Raw genomic sequence first — 13,681 nt, 5'->3', positions numbered from 1 at the left:
GCTGCGTATACTAGGTCATTACATATTCCACGTTATGGTTCCGCTAGCCATCACAGCCGGGCATCGAACTCGCTTCCGTTCGCCCATGGATAATTAACTTCTTTTATTCTTAAAAAAAAAAATGTTGTGATTCTAATGATTGTAGCCACTTTGAATATTAAAATAAGAATAACATCAAATTTACACTAGAATAGAAACAGATTTCATAAATAAATCTAAAAATATTTCCGAATGCACCTGGGTAGGTAAGATAACATATATTCTACCCCTAAACAGCAACACTTGGTATTGTCGTGTATCGGTTTGAAGGATGAGTGAGCCAGTGGCACAAGGAACATGACATCTTGGTTCCCAAAGTTCGTGGCATTAGTAATTTGAACAATGATGAATATTTCTTGCGGTACTGTCTAACGGCAATGTTACCCATTTGCTAGTCATCCCTGTGACTACAAATCCCTCAATTTATATGCCTATTTAAAATTCACGATTGCTTCAATGGTTTAGCCGTGCTGAGGTAATACCACACATACTTAGCATTTGTAATTTGTCGTCAAAGTGACGTCATATCAATGGTCGAGAGCTTGAATAATCTATTATATATAATCTATCATGGATTAGAGAATTTCAGAAGTAAAATTAAAGGGGGTACTAGTAGTTCAGTGGAATAATTTTGTATTACAAATAAATTCATATTAATCAAGATCTGTTCGTAGTGCCCAATATAACTGAGCTGTTATGAAGACGCATGGAACACGTAAATCCAATGTTTGTTCATCTTTATTTCTCGTTCGATTGGAATATAGGTACGTTTTATTGATGTATTGTTGTAAAAATCTTTACAACTTTTTTGTACGAACATTAATTGAAGTAAGCTTCAGCCCTCCTCAAGTGGACATAAGCCCTTCACTCTGTGGAACTTTTACACTGTTCCTTTACTACCAATGAGTTGTAATAAATACAGATTACTATTGTCAAAGTTTTATAAAAATCGATTTAGTTTCTCCTAAAATAATGTCAGTAACATACAGATAAACAGGAAAGTTTAACCTTTAAAATATGTATGCGTGAAAACGTCCTAAATACATTCGTGTCTGAGCTACCTAGCTTCTCTTAAATCCTTCATCACGTTTATTTTAAGCTCTCAAGTTCATGTTTATCATAAACTTACTCAGCTTGTTTATGTTAAGCCTCTAATTGGGATGGCCCTTGCCCGCTTATACTCAAACTACCTGGTTATAACACCTTTATACGTAAGACTTGTAATCATTTCAACGATTTCATTGGTCTAGTTAACTTGTATGCAGTTTTTTTTAAGTTAAGATTATATCACCGGTAGCAATGGTAGCTCAGAGTAAGGCTGACAGAGTTATACCGTGCCTCGGAAGGCACGAAAACACGGTCCTGCATGTGATGTCATCCTGATCCGTTACGGGAAGTCAGATACGAAAATATCAGACTGAGACAGATAGAGGGAAATAATTTGTTTAAGAAAACCTTTACATTACTTTCGTATTGTTGTTGTCGGTCACCTGTGAGTATTCAATGTTGATGTTGGGACAGAAGACATTTGCCCAACAGTGGGAAATTTAAAGACCGGTGGCATGACGTTTATTTAATTAAAACATATGAAGTATCGTTAAAATAATAAATTATACAAGCAAGTAGAATTAATTGTATTCATAAACATGCATTTATACAATATGTAATAAAACCTATATTAAATGCTTGCTAATAAGAATTTAATTGCCAATAGACTAGCAAGTAATTTCAATTAATCATGATATAAGTGACGTCTCTAACACCGGACACAGCTTACTAATTATTATACGTAATTGTGATAAAAATAACGCACGGCTTTCTGTTTTGACACAATTGCACGCGTTTTGCAATTGGAACAAGTTTATTGTTCTTCGTATATTTCCAACCGATTGGTAGATTAACGAGGGTATATTTGGAGATATTTGATTGGCTGATGTTTAACAGCGCAGGTCCTTTTTTTCTTACAAAATAAAAATTCAGCACGTGAAAACTTAGTGGTCCAAAAACATTCTAGACACTGGACCATTGCGACTCAATGGTCTATCAAAGTCTAACGTCATGTTCTTTTTTAACCTTTTGGAGCAAACATACATATAAGGAATACCCAAATATGGTCACCACTTACAAACTGTTAATGCACTTACCACTTTACCACTGATATGGTAGGTAAAGGTTTTTGACATCTATTCGTTTATGTAGACGAGTTCTAAAATACAATTCTAAAAAATTAGATAGTCGACGAACCAAATATGTGCTGCTTGTAGAATAACCAGCGAGATGGTTGTACAGAACATACTCAACAAAATAACAGTTAGACAAACAAAACAAATATTGTTATATCTATAACAATATTATAAATGCGAAAGTATGAACCGAGCTTAAAAGCCAAGAAAGGACATTGGCTATTTTTTTTAAGTCGCTCATCGACTGAGTAAATTTGGCTATGAAAATTATACATAAAGCCACGGGTTCAGCTGGTTAAATATAATTTTATTATAAGACAACACATTGTAAAGGAATTTAACATAAAACAAGCAATTGATAATGCAGCAGCCATAAACACTAATCTTCAATGAACCACTCAGCCATCAAAATTCCAGCGATATTATTGCAATTATATACAATAATTATTGCAAATGTATACATAGTCAATAGTAAATAATTATCTTGTTTAAAATAGCTATCGTCGAAGTTTACTTGTGAAACGTTAATATGAGAACTGGTTTCTGGACGTATAAGGAATAAAATGTTCACCGACGAAATCAATGAGTACCGCCCACAGAGCTATGATAATTGCATAACATCACCCACACACGCAGACGGCCTTCCTTTATATATTGATAGACCTCGGTTAATAATTTTGTAATATATTAATATTAAAAAAAAAAAATAATGTTTTTGTTTCACACTAAAACATTAATTTTGTCAGTGTGTGACGTACACATTGCATTCTTGATATTTAATACAAATTCCAGTTTTTTTTAATTTCAGTGTACATACATAACATAAGCACCCTGTAAAATTCCCACTGCTGGGCTAAGGCCTCCTCTCTCTCTGAGAAGGTTTGAAGCATATCAATGCGGGTTGGTGGAAAATGTTTGTGTAATTTAACAAAATTGCAGTTTTTTAATTAAGAGGCACATATAAAAATAATATGTATCTATCCATTTAAATTGATTACGCATTTAAAAGTATAATTATGCATAATGTAATAAGGCTTGAGCATATTTCGTTTTCACACTTGTGTGGGTGTCAGGTCCGTCTGTCCATTCGACATTTCATGTTCATTTTGACTGCATTCCTTCGCCATTTATAATTTAATTTCATAGCTCTTAACCACCACTCATACAAAACCAAATAAAAGTTATAATTCATTAATTATTATTTACGACTTTTAGGCAACAAAGTGATGAATGCGCGTTACAGGAATACAATTTTCATCTTTTCTAAGAGATCGTTGTCCGAACGTCGTAAGCGCCGTTGCAATAGTACAATTCTATGACATTTCGCTTCTATTCTGTTTACGGTACAACGCGTTCTATAATTGAGCGATGCGGGAGAGTTCAACACATCGCGGTCCATCTTTTTAGAATACGACACAAATAACATTCTAATTTTGTAAATTTATACACTGCTGACTTTAAGAGCGTCCATTCGACGCTCAGAGACCATGGAAACGTCGCTTCTAATGCCAAAGTATTAGATCTATTATCCCGTGCGGTAATCGATAGGATTAAGTGTTCAATTTGAGTTAATGCTATAGATCCTAAGGTGGTACGGTTATGCAGCATCCATGCCGATGACCACATGCATCAATGTAAATAGAACGCATCGCGCTATAAACTATTTGATCTTTCGTTTTTATGAACGATTCAACATCCAACGCTCGTTTGTTTTAATGTTTTAACAAACAACTAAATGAGAAGTGGTCTTTGTATGTCGTAACATCTGTTAATGTCGACTCGACCTGGAGTCGCTGTTGGCTTTGACATCTTCGTGGGTAGATAGTGAAAGATGTTTTAGATGCTAAGAATCGTTTGCTGGCGTTGTTTACAAACAATTTTGTGTTGTTTTATCTGTTCGCCTTGTTTGTTTACACTCACAAACGAATGCGATCCACCATCTTGAAACGGTTCAGGGAATTATTAACTCTGTCGTGTGAAAGGGAACGCGCTAGAGATCCTAACAAGTTTATTTACCCGTCTCATTACCCAGCTGGTTTGGGAAGTGAAAAATCACGCTTATCTCGAAGCAAACACTAGGGCCGGTGGTCCACAGCGTCAGCCATCTGTTCGTTGCACCCATAAAGATAACGAAAATGTAGAAACGGGATTGTCATTTAGCGTCGAGCCCTTACCGCGAGTGCTCCCGTCTCGTGTCAATATAAGCGCGCGAAAAACAAACTGTCGGCCATTTTGCATATTTTGATACGATGTGTTCCATATTCGAACGCACGGTACGCTTACGCCTCTTTCAGTATTGGTTTATTTTTGATCGCGATGTCCTATATAATACGTTATGCCAGCGCCTAGCGCTTCCATCAGTCTTTACGGCAACCTTTGCTTTTGACGTCGTGTATTCCTTACGCATTCAAAATGTTCAAATATATAGTAAATAAGTTAAAGAAAGTGTCAACGAATCACATATTTAGACGGAACAACGTAAATATTCATGCTTAGGGTAAGTTAGTGTTCGATTCAAAAGTCTCAATTATGGTTTGTTTGTTACAGATATACCCGGACCCGGAATCGGAGAAGGCGATAATGGGTTCGGTGGTGTACTGCATCCACCATAAAGAGGGATGTCAGTGGTCGGACGAGCTCCGCAAGCTAAAGGTGAGTGGCTGGGAATCGTAAATATTTGTTGAGATAAAGTTATGAGGGCGTATCGTAAACGGTCGTTGTATCAATCATTTTTATGCTCTTACGTCGGCTTCGACACATTTCTTTATCTTTAACGCTGACACGTGCTGCTCCAAATATCTAGAGATTTCTAATGTTTGTTACAATTCTTATCTATGTTGTGTGTATGTAATTTGTTACAGTTAAGATATTGAATACTTGCATATGTTATTGTTTAAACGATATGAGATTTCTAATCAACTTGACATCATTTAAGAGTAGGTAGGTATTTAAAAATGAATCATATTATAGTTTTATTTTTCAAAACTTTTCGTTATGTCATACTAATATCTTAGAATTACGAATCGATCAATTATAAATATTATAACTAAACAATTAAATAATTTTTATGCAATTTAATTCCCAGGCGCACTTAAACACATGCAAGCACGATGCCGTGCTCTGTGCTGCTCAGTGCGGTGCGATGATCCCGCGCGTGCTCATGCAGGACCACTTACGCTACACGTGCCCGCGTCGCAGAGCCAACTGTGAGCACTGTGGCAAAGAGTTTTCAGGGAGTGCGCTCGAGGTAAGCATACACAATAAAATATTAATCTTCTACATTAAAAAAATTTAATTTGATGTAATAAAATAATAATCTATATTGTAGGAACATCAAGGTAACTGCGGTCACGAGCCCGTGTACTGCGAGAATAAATGCGGTGCGAAAGTGCAGCGCAGACACACACAGCAACATGTTCAGCAACACTGCAGCAAACGGCTCGTGCCCTGCAGACATTGCGGTCAACGGTACACGCAGGTGAGTTAATCACGATGAACAAACCGGATATAAATTAAATTCCTTCAAACATAGTGACACAATCAATTGGAATTATGAAGTTAATTAATAATTCGGCATCTCGTTACAGGACACGGTGTCAGCGCACGGCGCGATGTGCTCGCGCGCGCCCGTGCCGTGCCCGCAGCGCTGCTCGGCCGCGCCCGCGCGGGACGAGCTCGACGCGCACCTGCGCGACCACTGCGCGGCCGGAACCGTGCTCTGCGCCTACCGGGACGCGGGATGTCGGTTCAAGGTGAGGCATACTGTTCGAACTTATGCGCGATTTCGTTTTGGCGATAAAAAATTGCAAAACCATCAAAACATTTTCTATCGTTAGTTGACCTCGAAATATAAATGTGTAATAATATTTAAATAATATTAATATACTATATTCTCTAATATTATTGCTCCATTTTTGTTGTCTCTAATGGCGTGCCAGTGTGTTGAAATAACGTTACATTTGAAAATAGAATGTGGAATTTATAAAAGCACTGTAATAATATTTATTATAAAAGTAAAGTTGTGTGTCGACGTATGATAATGCGCGGGTAAATAGTAAATATTAATCGACGGTGCAGTTATTTCATGCCATTGACATCGATTTATGATAATGTACTCGACGTTGCGCTTATAGATTATGCAATAAGCTCGCTGCAGATAATTACTTTAACGGGGACGAGATAATTGTTTCTATTTTTAAACCACATCGAATACATATGGATCGCTCGTCCGAACTGATTAAATATTATATTTTAATAAAAGAAACACAATTACGTAGTTTATAGCAAATAGCTGGACGATAAACGATTATGATTCAGTCACCGAATCGTGTAGTATAATGGCAGAGATTCTTGTGGACACATCTCTGGTCAACCAATCAGGATATTATTAAATACACTGTAGTATTTCGTAAGACAGAGCCCAGTGATCACTGTAACCGCGCGTCCGCAGGGCACGCGGCCGGCGCTGGAGCGGCACGCGGAGGAGAGCGCGCAGACGCACCTGTCGCTGGTGTGCGCGCTGGCGGCGCGGCAGGCGCGGCAGCTGGACGCGCTGCGCGGCGCGGTGGCGCGGCTGGGCGCGTCCAGCTCGGGCGCGCTGGTGTGGCGCGTGGCGGACTGGGCCGCGCGCATGGCCGACGCGCGCGCCAAGGACGGCGTCGAGCTCGTGTCGCCCACCTTCTACACCTCGCAGTACGGGTACAAGCTGCAGGTGAGATGGACTCAACTTTCATTTTTACCGCTACTTCTAGCTCGACTATGTTGTGCGCATATATCTTTACTTGTAATGAAACACTGTTCCACTGAACTACTTGTGTACATTTTAATTTTACTTCCAAAAGTTCCGATAATAGTTTCGTCGCCATTCAATACGCAATTTTTTCTCAAAACCGTAATGATAAATGATGAAAAAATATCATAGACTATTTTAGCTCAGGACCAATGATATCGCTTCAATTCGAATGTCAAATGTTGTCCGATTGGCTGCGGTCCTCTTGTGATTGGAGTAGACTATAGAATATGGAAAACTTAAAAATCGAACCTATCCCAGGCCACCTGAATGTATTACATATTTTCGCGAGATTATGACAGATCTAATCTTTTGTTTGTATACAGAACGTCCACGGTTTATTTATACGTGTGAATAATTTCGTGACTAACATTTCTGCAGCCGCTGAAAACTGATTTAGTATCGCTTAGTCACTCCGAGCGTAAGCTACTAAATATACGTCAGCCCGTTCCTCTTTTTTGTTACAGTAATAACGACAAAAGTATCAAGGTTATGTTTATTTTGACAACAGCAGATATATGTTATATCGCTTTTGACATTACATTTAAAAATACGAACTTTTAAAATGAAATCCTTTAAAAGATGCGTTCACTCGGTACGTGTAACAGTATGCGACTTCTTTGTATCAGAAACATTTTATTATGCAACATTACAGAATCGTTGCGATCAAATTCGACCTGGAAATATTATAATAATTATTATTAATTGTTTGACGTCAATGATACACAATAGAATATTAGTCTTATATCATCTACTTCATGCTACAAGTCAAACTAAGTTTAAAACGGTTTTTTAATAAATATTTTTTTTACAGGCATCACTTTTCTTGAACGGCAACGGCGCTGGCGAGTCAACCCACATGTCCGTGTACATCAAGATCTTGCCCGGTGAATACGACGCCCTTCTGCGCTGGCCGTTCGCTCACACCGTCTCTTTCACACTCTTCGACCAAAGTTCAAGTCCAGATAGAGCCTGCAATATCGTCGAAAGCTTCGTCCCAGACCCTACATGGAAGAATTTCCAAAGACCCTCAAAGGAACCAGACGCATTAGGCTTCGGATTCCCGAGGTTCGTTTCCCACGAAATGCTCAAAAAGAGGAATTTTGTCAAGGACGATGTGATGTTCCTGAGGGTCAAAGTAGACCCGAGCAAAATTGTAGCTGTCTAGTACCGTGTCAAGATTATCAATCGGCGCACAAAAGTCATTGTTATTTAGTATTAGATAATTTAAAAGTCATAGGTTAACTTGTACATAGTTTAGGATAACTTTAGTTGTGGGCATTTTTGAGTTTCAATTGCAACAGTTAATAAGACTGGAGTTATCGATATATATACATATAATTCTATACGGCCCTAAAGGACTTCTCTATGGAAACTAAGATGGCGTTAACGATTGACGCTGTCAAATCTATTGCTCGAAATAAAGTGTCACTTTTATTTTGACAATAAATCATTTTGACTGTCAACGTCACGATTCGTTAACTCCGTTCAAATTTCGAATGTTTAAATTTGTAAATAATTAGCTGTAAGAGCGCAAGCGCTGCATTGTTATCCTTTCACTGAAGATCTCTTGAGTTTCATTGCCGTTGGAAGTAAATAACGAACTGAGCATTGTTTCAAAGGAATTTATCCACCTTAACTATATAATATATTTTCCTTTTCGAGGAATCTCTATAACTTACTCCTTTTCAAACGTGCCATATGAAATATTCTAAGTTATTTTATACTGTACTATACACACATTTTTATAGGACACTGCAAAAACTGTGTGTTGCCATTGCATAAGGTTCCCTCGCATTTTTGTTGGCCTTCAGATAAAATATAAAGGCGCTTTAAAAAATGCACGAACTTCCCAAACTGATTATAAAGACAACTTTGAGACATGATCGTTACGTTATATCGGCAGATCTTTGTATATATTTTCTAAACTAAATAATTTATCCAAAAATATTTTCAATGTATATATTAGACTGTCGAAGAACTTTTAAATATAAATGTAAATAAAAGATTCTTTACTTGTATTTCTGTGTGTTTACAAGCTGGAGTTAAACCAAAGCGTTTTGATGACTTTGCGCGAGCAATAATTATAGTGATGTACATTTCCTTAGCAAAGTTAATCAATGCAAAACGATCGATCACGGCTTAGCTGTTTGTAATTATAATAATTTTACTTATGTATAAGCATCTATTTCACTTGATTGTAGTTGCTTTTTTTAGAAATTTATAATAATATTTTGTGTGACAAATTTTATAAAAACTGTTTGATTGAAAATATAATTTTTAAATTCACAAACTAATTTGTAAACAAATTTCAGTTTAATAACTATCTTTTGGATCTCGAAAACGCTTGCTTTTGATGTTTAATCTCAACTGTAATTTTACATTCCAGAAAAAAACATTATTTTAAGCCCAATTTTTCTACTGCAGTGTGTATTGCGTATGTGTTAGTAACATGATTCATATATATTAAATATAAAGTAATTACTTTACTAAAAATTATAGTTTAAATATAATAACAGATGTTGGGATACGAATATAAAAATACTTTATCTGGCAATACTGGAAATTTTCTTTTGATATAGAATCTGAAATAGATATACATGTGTCTTTTTCTAATACATATTATTAGTAGGCAAAGGAAAGCCGATTAGAAGTTTCGATTTTGTAGAATTAGTGTACAGTATTTTTATGTCTGATTGTAATTGCTAGGTATTCTAGTAGATTTCATAGTAATCCTATAACATAAGTTAGTTTTGAGAATTTTCTTTATTATAGTACCTTATCAGTAACTACAATGAGACTAACAAATTTAAGATTAGATCGTAAGATGCGTTTACGCGTTAGTTTTAAGAAACCTATGTACATGACTTTGGATATTAAGATGAAAAATATATTTTTTTTCTTAAATAATTATTTTATTATGAACCCTTCAAAATTAAAAAATGTGTTAAGGAAGTTTTGCTCATCAAGATATAAAAAAAAAAATCTCGACGCAATAATTCTCTGGAAGTATCCTATATATGATATTATCTAATATCTATGCATTGAGACCACTCCAATGAGTCCAAACACGGTACCTCAGCTGTGAGTTGGTGCGGATTTGATTTTCTTGATGATGTAACAGCATCAGGTCAGGGTTTCCAAATTTATTGTAATATCATCGAAGTCACAGGATACAAAATTTTAAATGATTTAGAACATTACAAGTTGCTCACATTCCTTCAATATTCGGAAAAGGGCTCATGAGTTATAAGTAGATAAACAAATTTTCTCTCACCATAGAACACTTAACACTCTGAACAAGAACTTTCAAACAACAAAAAACCTAAATCAGTTATTTTATTTAAAAGCTACGATGCGACAGCAGACAGATGCAAAATTAATGTACTTTATTCCATCATCCATCAACCGATGGGACGTCAAATCTGACACGAAGGGAAAGTTATATGTAGTAATAAGCCCAAGCATTCGTAAATCGAACAATAGTTGCATATTTAAATACAAAATTATTTATTACCATTATGGAGATTCTATCGAGAAGAATCGGCACAGAAATCAAAATTTACTCTTTTTAAAAACTTTAATTACGTTAATAAATTTATAAATTTTGCATAAATCTATAATTCAGAATTTCGATGGATTGCGCCTTGTTTAATCGAACTGGGATGTTTGTCTTTCATTACGAGTATTATGCCACCCGGTGTACCACAAGGTCTCTCAAAGACCCAGAAAGACAAATTCATATCTTTCAACATCATTAGGTCATTACGGCTCAGCACATAGCATATAACATCTGAAACTCAGAAAGTTTTCTGTTCTGAGGATATCCAAAGAAATTACGAATAGGTCTACATTCCCTCTTTGTATCACCTGCTTCGTTTGAAGTATATTTATATTTTCCTGGAGATAACTGCTACATAAAACCTAACATAGATTAAAACTTTTTTTTAAATATATAATATAATATTTTGCTACTCTGAGGATAAATATATCTATTGCCTATTCCAATCAAAAGTCTAAACATAAAAACATTCCAATGGAATTGCTAACAGTTCGATTTGACAGTTCTTTATTTATAATACCACACTATTCTACTTTAATGCTTTTATTTACTTAAATTTTACTTTCTAAGTTTGGAATACAATAAATATGCATACCTATAATATATGAGCAACATATATTTTACATAAAAAAATATATATACAAATATTACTTATTAAAATCTCAAGTTATATTTTAGGTTGCGGATAGGCCTTTTCGTTATTTAACTTGTCTTTAACACAATATTTTGATATAATTTGAAAAAAAAAAATGTTGATGGGTAAATTATTATTCTATAAAATACAATAAGTGATAATGACAATATTAAAAAAAATAAAAAGATATTTGGTATTTTAGTAATTAATTTATTATCACAGTTACAATAAACAAGCTGAAATATACTAACAAATGCACTAAGATAAAAGGCTCCAAAATATATGCCATACAAAGACAACATATTTTCTTCCACAGTATAAAAATATCAAAAATTGACATAAAATCTATTTATTTAGCTATATATGAAAACATATTAATATAGCAGTTCTTTGAGTCTTAATAAAATGAATGGATAAGTTATATCGAGCTGGTTTGGCCAATTTTGTTACATTAAAAAACATGTACAGATATCTTTCAATTTCCATTGAAGCGGAGAAGTATTTTTGACATCAAATCCTCCTTAATAACAAATTTTGCAAAGGAACTGCAATAACATATATACTGATTGTCTTAAATTGCCTCCCATTGGTAAAAATTTGAACTTTGGTGAATAGCAAATTGCTCCCATCTTATGACAAGGCATTAATAATTGACTGACAAATAAACCAATGTGTATGACTATCATTTTTGAATAATAGGCCAAAATATGATACTGTTTAAATTTTGCTCATGCCTTGTAAAATATCATGGCCTAAGAGATTTAATGGTCCCTCTTTCTGATGCCCAATAGGTTTGATTTGTTAAATATCATTTGTTTTGTGAGCTTCCTGACTGACTGAATGTTGAACTATTTAGAGTGGACGATGATGTTTGTCTTGTCATCTGAAATATGTAAAATAATTATGTTTAAGACAAATCACTAATTAGTATTATCAATTTCAAGTAAAATACTATTTATTAAACTACACTGTGATGTTGGTAGATCTTTAGGCAGGCAGGTATACAAGTGGTCGACCTGAAGGCAAGTAAGCCAGAGATATATAGCCAAAATATTTTTTTTTTTCTACAAAATTATGGGATCTGAGACATTTTAAGAAATGCCTATAAGGTTTTTAAACGAGTACAGTACAAAGTATTACTTATTTTCATTTTGTACGAAAGTAAAAATATCTCAATATAATGTTATCGGCATTAATGTGTTTTTAAGCAATATTTTGAAAGTATGCAGTAAAAATGCAATGGAATAATTTTGTGTGTTTTAAATCAAGCCAGTTAAATATTAGTTATCTACTGTTATTATTTTGTTCTCTGGAGGACAGTCAGAGGCAGGGCAGAGGTATTTCAGAATTTGTCATTATTTATGAGTATATTTTGCAAACTGAAAATTAAATACTCGAAAGACTGCCTGCCCACATTTTAATTCACAAGTAAACTTAGCAACATTATTGAATAGGTGTTGTGTATAAATACAATACATTACCATTTTTATTCTATGTAATTCATCCATCGCTTGAGGTAGCAATGGTTTCACAGAGTTTATTTCCATCATTGTTAAGTGATCTAGTCTACCATATGAACCACCAGATTTCATCAAAGCATCCATAGAAGTTCTCAGTTTAGACATACGAATATCCCAAATATCTTTTATAATTGTTTTTATTTCAGCGGCCCGTGGTATGTCCTCTGCAGCTACCCCTAGGATAAGTTTTGCTTCTATCATATAATGTTCATGGGGCATTTTAGTGAAAAACCTTTAAACATAAAAAAATATTGTTTTGTTTATATTTTATCATAAAATTACCTCTATTATCTTAATGATTGTAAGATTATGTAGTTATTTAAACTTTAAATACATTACCTAGATATTTTTTCTTCTTCTTTTATAGTCTCCAATGCCTCTATATCCATCCAATCTGGTGGTACCATTCGACATTTTTGCTTCTGTTTTAACATAACAGCTAACCAAAGAGGAACATTCATTGGCAAACCGGCACGAAACGGTCCAAATTCACCACAAATTAAAAATATTTTGTCATGTGAAAAGTTTGGTATTATACTAACTATTCTGTTTTCGCCTATAAATTCGATTTCAAATGGATCCATATTACCTTATTAAATATACTTAAAAATATACAATATTGCTTATAAAAATGGTCTATAAAAATAATAAATCAAAAAAGATTGCCCTAAAAAGTATTAAAGTATATCTCTGTATATTTTTTTTATTGACATATCTGTCAAAATAAACGCGGGAAAACGTTCATTACTCGAGATGTGTTTTAAAAGTGTTATTAATAATAATTATTAAAAATATATGACGACGACTTTAGTCAGTCTTATAACCATTTTGTCTTTATATGTTATATAAAATATATGTACTATTCTTAACAAATATCTTAAAATAGAAACTTTTAGTTACGCCATCTTGTGTGAGTATATATTACTAAGAAGAAGTTATATACGGCGTGTGGAG

General features: G+C 34.5%; 2 protein-coding genes across 5 annotated transcripts in view; one reads left to right on the top strand and one right to left on the bottom strand.

Annotated features, from left to right (window-relative positions):
• Window positions 1–9,921, top strand: part of LOC113396290 (TNF receptor-associated factor 4) — a 73,556-nt gene extending 63,635 nt beyond the window's left edge. For 3 of the 4 annotated variants that reach the window (XM_026634175.2, XM_026634174.2, XM_026634177.2), the window contains 6 exons: window positions 4,770–4,874; window positions 5,308–5,469; window positions 5,551–5,700; window positions 5,810–5,974; window positions 6,673–6,933; window positions 7,826–9,921. In XM_026634175.2, the coding sequence (XP_026489960.1) occupies window positions 4,770–4,874; window positions 5,308–5,469; window positions 5,551–5,700; window positions 5,810–5,974; window positions 6,673–6,933; window positions 7,826–8,179 (1,197 nt within the window). In that variant the 3' untranslated portion in view covers window positions 8,180–9,921. Of the gene's footprint in view, window positions 1–4,375; window positions 4,496–4,769; window positions 4,875–5,307; window positions 5,470–5,550; window positions 5,701–5,809; window positions 5,975–6,672; window positions 6,934–7,825 lie in introns of those variants that run through there. The other variant, XM_026634178.2, reaches the window with a different exon arrangement.
• A 1,830-nt stretch (window positions 9,922–11,751) lies between these two features.
• Psf2 (Partner of Sld Five 2) lies at window positions 11,752–13,428 on the bottom strand. Its single transcript, XM_026634166.2, has 3 exons — window positions 13,067–13,428; window positions 12,689–12,959; window positions 11,752–12,090 (listed from the first exon to the last, which is right to left on the bottom strand). Exons 1-3 carry the CDS (start codon window positions 13,309–13,311, stop codon window positions 12,016–12,018), a joined length of 591 nt encoding a protein of 196 aa, XP_026489951.1. The 5' UTR covers window positions 13,312–13,428; the 3' UTR covers window positions 11,752–12,015.
• Between the last annotated feature and the right edge of the window lie 253 nt (window positions 13,429–13,681).

This window comes from Vanessa tameamea, chromosome 8 (genome assembly GCF_037043105.1).
Source record: "Vanessa tameamea isolate UH-Manoa-2023 chromosome 8, ilVanTame1 primary haplotype, whole genome shotgun sequence".
NCBI classification, from domain to species: domain Eukaryota; kingdom Metazoa; phylum Arthropoda; class Insecta; order Lepidoptera; family Nymphalidae; genus Vanessa; species Vanessa tameamea.
The sequence above is the reverse complement of the archived record's forward strand: the minus strand, read 5'-3'. Positions and strand labels throughout refer to the sequence as shown.

Coding starts and splice junctions, on each gene's coding strand:
- Psf2 (XM_026634166.2), bottom strand. CDS start 13,311: ATGGATCCATTTGAAATCGAATTTATAGGCGAAAACAGAATAGTTAGT. Junction 12,960..13,066: donor GAAGAAGAAAAAATATCTAG/GTAATGTATTTA, acceptor TTATGTTTAAAG/GTTTTTCACTAAAATGCCCC. Junction 12,091..12,688: donor AATTACATAGAATAAAAATG/GTAATGTATTGT, acceptor TACATATTTCAG/ATGACAAGACAAACATCATC.